Genomic DNA, 6,784 nt, shown 5'->3' on the forward strand with positions numbered 1-6,784 from the left:
CTGGCTATAACCTGATAAGCATGCACCCCAGAGACAAGGAGAAAATGGCCTTCATGACGGTCGACGCCAACTACTATTACGAGGTCATGTCATTCGGTCTCAAGAACGCAAGGGCGACCTACCAGCGCCTCATGGACAAAATATTCAAAGGCCTAATCGGTCGGACGGTAGAAGTGTACGTGGACGACATAGTCGTAAAGTCCGACTCCTAAGGAGAGTCAACATGAAGCTCAACCCCGAAAAATGTACTTTCTTTATTGCAAACCTTAAAAATGTTAAAAAAATTATACAGGTGGACACCTTTCTTTATTTTCCGGAATAGACCTATTCACTAAAGCATAAGGGAATTCGGTTTTTCGAAAACCAAATTTCCAACGCTTTTACGTTTTTGGTTTAAAAAAGGACTCTAGGTGAATGAAGAACTGCACCCAAAAAAATAATAAAAATCCCAGATACTATTCCGGAAAAAAAATTCTAAAAATGTATATAAAAAAATTGAAAAGTTATCACACAGAAAACACTGTTTTGAACCGAGTTTACACATGAAATGGGTTATATCTGGGCTTTTACTAATTACACTCCCCTAATGAATATTTACACCACTTTCCTTTATTATTTTTGAAACTCTAAAATGTTTTGTCCAACAAAGGTATGAACTCTAAACCTTATTGTATTCCCCCAATTCTGATTGTTTCTCTTGACGCTTACCAATTTTCTATTTTCTCTCTATTGAAGATACACGCTTTTACCTTAATTTTGTTTCAATGTGATTTTATTGAATTTATTTTTTCGTACAAAATATTTTTTTTAAATTCTTCATTCAGTATGCATACAAATAACTTGATTTTTGTATTCGTTTTAGAAAGAATGTACTTCTGACAGCAGTTCTAGAAAAATACCTTTTTAAATGTTTAGAAAAGTATTTTTGTGAAATTATTCCAAAAGTTAATTTTCATACAATTTACTTTCTTTCTTCTATTAACTTTTTAAATTTTTTTCTTCTTGTAGGTGGACATCAAACACAGTGTTAATAACATGTTTGAGAAAGAGAATAAAAAGTTATTATGTAAATTAAGTTCTAAAAAAGAAAGAGTAAGGGATTGTAGATAAAAAGAAGTAGTGTCCTCACAAAATCCAATCTAAATCCAAATTCAAATAAATGAAGTGGATTTAAAATTCATATCTATTTTAACTAAATAATTAGCATGGACCCACTCGACTCGACATCAGCCCTAGCCCGATCGTCTGGATATCGGTCTGGACGACTTAGCTTGACATGGACTTGGACCGACTTTGTTGAACCTGAGCCTGAATTGTCTTGGCTCAACCTGGATTAGGCCAAGTCAAAATCCAACCCAAAATGCAATTTGGATAATCTATCCAATCTATATTTATTTCATATCCAATTAAATGGATTGAATTTAAAATCCAAAAATATGGATTGTATTTAAAATTCAAAAATAAGAATTTGGATTTGAAATAAATAATTGGATTAAAACTAATATGAATTTGGATAATTATGGATTGGATTTTGTAATTTGGATTTTTTTTTTCACCCAAACCTTATGTTTCTTTTTTGTTCTGTAGTCTATAGTGGCAGTTATTGAACGGTTAATTCTGATCAAAGACACTGGCCTGAGAAATCCCTGGTTCAATAATGTCCAATACCTATATGCGTGGTCTGAGCTGACACTTTTTCAAGCTAGGATTTGACCATTGTCTTCAATGGGTATTACCTTGGTGAGGCATATGTATCAATAGATCTTTTGTTTGACTAGTTAAAATTAGTTAAAATTTAAATCTATGTTGTTGAGAAGCTGCTCGGAACTTGCAGTGATCGACGATGGGAGTATATACAATCTCTGGGCAGGTCTAATTCTTGGTTCCACTTTCCAAAGTCCAGTCAATATTGGAAGTTAGCAATATTTTATTCTTGTCAAAATACAGTGCGATGATAGAAATGGGTTGAACAGGTCCAGCTCTAGCGTTGGACACTTTGGACCACCATCTATTTATTCCCTACTTTCTATTCACCCCGAAAGAGGACCAATCATTCAAACTGATCAATTATTCTCTCTTCACTCTTTTTCCATACGCTCTAGCCAGCCAAGAATAGTAAACTACCACAGCCAACAAAACCTGCAACACTTTTCAATCTACTTTCAGGTAAAAAATTACCTCAAAAAGTGAAATGTTCTAGTGTTGCTTCAACAGTTGTGTATGGTCTCAGTTAACACTTAATTATAAAAGAAAAATACTTAATTATGAGAAAAGTAGGAGAGAGCGTAATGATAATAATTCAAAACCACTCATAATTTCTCTTACGTGACCACCTTACATTACAGTTATGTTCAGCTTAGAATTGAACCTCAGATTGAGATCTATGGAGAGTAAGTAACAGAGGGAATAGTAGAAGAGATGGATGGGGAAAAAACAAGTATGTAAGTGAGTATGTGTACAGAATGAGGAGAATGATGGAAGAAAAAAAGAATGAGTGAATATGGGGGAAAAAACTTTACAAATTGCAATGAAAACAAGGTAGCATTGGTGTTTGGCTGCTAGTGATGTAAATGTAGTTGATGGGATCCTCTGGGACCTCTGGACTGGTAAAGCTCCAATCTGCTCTTGGAATCGAGCAAAAGGGCCTCGAGTATTTGGTTATGGGCAACGGAGGATTGTTTGGAGGCCCATTCAATGACTCCGAGGACTTCAGCCTGAGCAAGTTCGTCGCTGTCGGGGACGTGCATTGCAATGTAGGAGAGCAGAAGCAGCGCCGGAATCTGAACCATCTCTTCTCCAAAATAGACCAGCTGAATCAAGTGTTTAGCCCCGCCGGCGCTAATAATTGCCTTGGCGTGATCCACATGCAGGTAATTCTCGGTGCAAGCGAATTTCGCCAGTGCAATCGACGCCTCTCTTGTCACCTCGGCTTCCCTTTCGTCCAGAAGCCTCACCAACGGCCCAACCATCCTTGTCTCTGTGGCCTTGAACGTTCTCGCCAAATTCCCAATCGTCTTGATGCACGGTATCAGAAGGATTGAATCCGAATCCGCCTTCTCCATTATCTTAACCACTTGATCAACCACGGCTTTGCAAGCGGGAGAGTTCGGCTTGAACGCCGATTTCCTCAATTCCGGATCTTTCTCTGACACCGCTGTAATCTCCATCACCGCCATCGCCGAATTGTACTTCACAGCCTCTGTTCCTTTCTCAAGGAGAACAGCAAAACACAACAAGGCTCGTGATTCGGTGATGCTACGGCAAATTGGCGAGTTACCTTTGGCCAATTGCCAGAGAGCCCTCGCTGCCATTTCCTTCATGTAAGCCTTAGTTCCAGGATCCTCCAGATCCCTTCCTTTCATGTTAATCCCCGAATGTGAATAGTTTCGCTGGTGACTCTGATTGTTGTTGCCCAGCTGAACATCAGTACCAACTCCATTACTCTTGTTCTGATTCGGATTGCTTTCGTTTCCTTGCTTGGTGGCAGCGTGCATTGCGATTGTGCTGGTGATTACTCTGTGGAGATTTCGAGGTCGTTCAACAAAGGGGTGCGGGATGCGTGTGGGAAGTTCAGCGTCGTGGTAGTGATTTTCCTTTGGGATATTAGCGTTGGTGGAGTTGGTCGTGGCGACGAGGACGGCGTGGATGGAATTGGGTTTCTTGCTGACAATAGCGTACTTACTGTGTTCCTCAACGGTTTCGAAAGCGAGGTGGCCAACGAGCAAGGTTACGATCTTGTGCTGAGCGAAAAGGTCCTGCGACTTTGGGTAATTCGCAGCGAGTTCCGACACCGCCCATGCCACCACACCTTGCACTTTCATAGGACCTTCTTTCAGGATCTTCGCCAGCACCGAGCACACCCCCACGTGGATCATGTGCTCCACGCTCTCAGGGTCACGCCCAAGCAGACCCACGGCACGTGCCGCATTCTCTTGCCCTTCGCTTTTCCCTTCCTTCAGAAGCTTCAGCAGCGGCCCCACTCCGCCCTCTTCGATTATCAGCTTCCCGTACCGCTGGCTGCCGCTCGCCAAGGAGACCAGCGACGCCGCCGCGTCCGACCGCTCCTCCGCGGACCCCGTGTGGAGGACGGCGATCTGCTCCCAGATGAGGCAGAGGATCGGCTCGTTCGCGGCTATAGGAGGGAGCCCGCCGAGGTATTCGCCGCCAGCTTCCCCGGCCGAGACACGGAGGAGCCAGGAGATGTCGCCGATGGAGTTTTCAAGGTGGGAGGAGACCTTGCGGAAGGAGGCGCTGGGGTTGAGGGTGAACACGCGCTTCATGAGAGCGTTGCCGCGACACTTGAGGACCAGGGCTAGAGCCTTTTCGAGGACCTGTTCGGTTTCGTGGATGATGCGGCGCGTGGGACGCTCGTAGAGTTCGGAACTGGAACGCGCGGCCTGACGCAGCAGCGCCGCCAGCTTGTCCGTCTTGGACTTGAGCTCGGCACATTCCTGTTTGAAGGAAGTGGCCTCGTCGGCGGCTTTTGTGACTTGGTCCGCCAGCTGGATGGGTTTGGCCAATATTTGCTTGACTATGTCCCCCATGGAAGCAATAGGAAAATGAAAAGAATATGAAATGGTCTGGAATTGGATCGGATTCTTCTATTCACCCTAAAAACGTAATGAATGGGTTTTTATGGTTGGGATTTAATGAGAAGCAGACGCAGAATCTGAAGAAGTAGAAGTTATTTTACGAGGTCAAACGCAAACACGCCCTTCCAATCTCACTCCTCTTTTTATAAACAAACCCGGTCTCGCTTCTCGTTAACTGTGACAACCACACACGTCCTTTTCTTTCCTTATTTCCTTACTCTTTCTCTTTCTTTTTTTCGTGCTTTTGAAGTTTAATCTTAACCTAAAAAGGAATCTACCCTCTCAATCAGAGAGATTCACAGCTGCCTTTTCCCACAAAATCTGTACTACGTACTCAACAACTACCGCACGTACCAACATGCACTTTCCCTTTTTTCTAATCTATTTTTCTTCTCATTTCAGTTTGTAAGGATTCATCCTTCACTTATTTCTTCTTAATTTATGGCAACGGGTAACTATGATTCACTTGTACCTTCAATCCAGGTTAAAAAAATACGTTTTGGACCCTTCAATCCAACAACCACTACTTCAAATATGTTCTAGATTTTAAATCGTAATCTAACTTCTTTTATGGCTCAAATATTCTTACATCCTAACATCTTCTACAACACCCATTTTCTTATCCCTTTGTGCTCTTACCGGAAAGGAATAAAAGTACTTCCGGTAGGTGAATTTTAATTGATTGGATTTGATGGATTACTTTATTTTAAGGATTCGCAAGCTTAAATGATGAAAGTGAAGTGTATTTATTAGTAAGAGACTTTTTACGCTTCTATAATAATATCTAAATAGTAAATAAATGAAAAATATTAAGTGAATAGATAATACTTTCTAGAATGATTTATAAGTTTAAGTAGTTAGTATAAAATCTCGAATAATTGATATGATTATAAGTAATAAATGTGATTTTTTTATAGTTGTGCGAGTTCTATGGAAAGGTCGGTCATTCTGTTAATATATTTGGATTTTTTGAAGTATCTGTTTGAGAGGATAATCGGTGTGAATAACATGTTAAAGCTTATTAAATAATGTCTTAGAATTCAGATGAAAAGACTAAAGTGAGAATAAGTTTCTCGATAAATGGATATCTTTCTTCAGTTGATTTAGAGTTTGGTTGGTGAAATAAGCAAGACATTGTTTCTTGACTGAGCATACCACCGAGTATGATACTATCAAGTAAAGAATAAGAGAGTAATGTTGTGGAGGACTTACCAAGGTAGGTAGCGAAGCAATGTCTTGCTTAATTTGGAGAAACATCTCCTCCTATTCCAATCAAACTTAGTGGTTCCTTTAACAACCAAAAAAATGGTTTGGACTTCTCAGTCAACTTATGTATAAATTTGGAAAGTGTTACGAGCTTCCCATTTATTCTATAGGACAATTTAAATACACCATCCTCCCTTAACTATCTAAAACGCATTTTAAGGACAAAATTGTGATGAAGCTCTGAACTCCAAAACAAACAATACCTCAAATACGGTGATTAACCCTAGTGATGTCATATCAATAGACTTGAGGTCGGAACATTGGCGCAATTTGTGGGAATTGAAAAGTGGTTCCTAAGAGGAATTTTCATTCCCTTGGTCCTCGACTGGGGGGCATGTTTCAGTACTCCCAATAGTCTCACATCGCCTAAGAGTCGAGATCAAGGGCAACTTAAATACACCCTCCTCCCTTAACCCTATGAGAAGCCTTTTAAGAACAAAATCTGACGAAGTTTCGAGCTTCAAAGCGGACAATACCTCGAATTTGATGTTTGACCTTAATGATTAGTGATGTCATCTTAACAGAGTTGAGGTCAATAGTCATATTTTAGTATTTAAAAATATTAAAAAACTCATTAATCAATTTATGATTAGTTTTAAATATCAAAATATATAAATAGTTAAATATATGTTTTTATTAATCTTTTTTTTTTGTTTATTATTTTTCGTATAATTTATAGTAGTTGCACAATATCCCGACCTCTTTGAATGCTCTGATTTACTTGCACAATGTCCTTGGTCAGATTGCATAAATGCTCCAATTATATTACAGAATAAGATTTTATGAAAAGATACTATAATATGCCACATTAAAACCTGGAGAAACCAGTGAGAGTATTTTTTGCAGGTGGAACCCCCTCTTTCCTTGACAGTTGAATCTTTAGAGCTTGAAGGGAGATCACTCGGATCCCGACAGACCTCATCTCG

General features: G+C 40.0%; 1 protein-coding gene across 1 annotated transcript; it reads right to left on the bottom strand.

Moving 5' to 3' along the window:
• Window positions 1–2,289: 2,289 nt before the first annotated feature.
• LOC137810963 (uncharacterized) lies at window positions 2,290–5,109 on the bottom strand. The gene has a single exon (XM_068612481.1). The coding sequence runs from the start codon at window positions 4,542–4,544 to the stop codon at window positions 2,559–2,561; it is 1,986 nt and encodes a 661-aa protein (XP_068468582.1). The 5' UTR covers window positions 4,545–5,109; the 3' UTR covers window positions 2,290–2,558.
• Window positions 5,110–6,784: the final 1,675 nt, after the last annotated feature.

The sequence above is a fragment of the Phaseolus vulgaris genome, chromosome 2 (assembly GCF_000499845.2).
Source record: "Phaseolus vulgaris cultivar G19833 chromosome 2, P. vulgaris v2.0, whole genome shotgun sequence".
Taxonomy (NCBI): domain Eukaryota; kingdom Viridiplantae; phylum Streptophyta; class Magnoliopsida; order Fabales; family Fabaceae; genus Phaseolus; species Phaseolus vulgaris.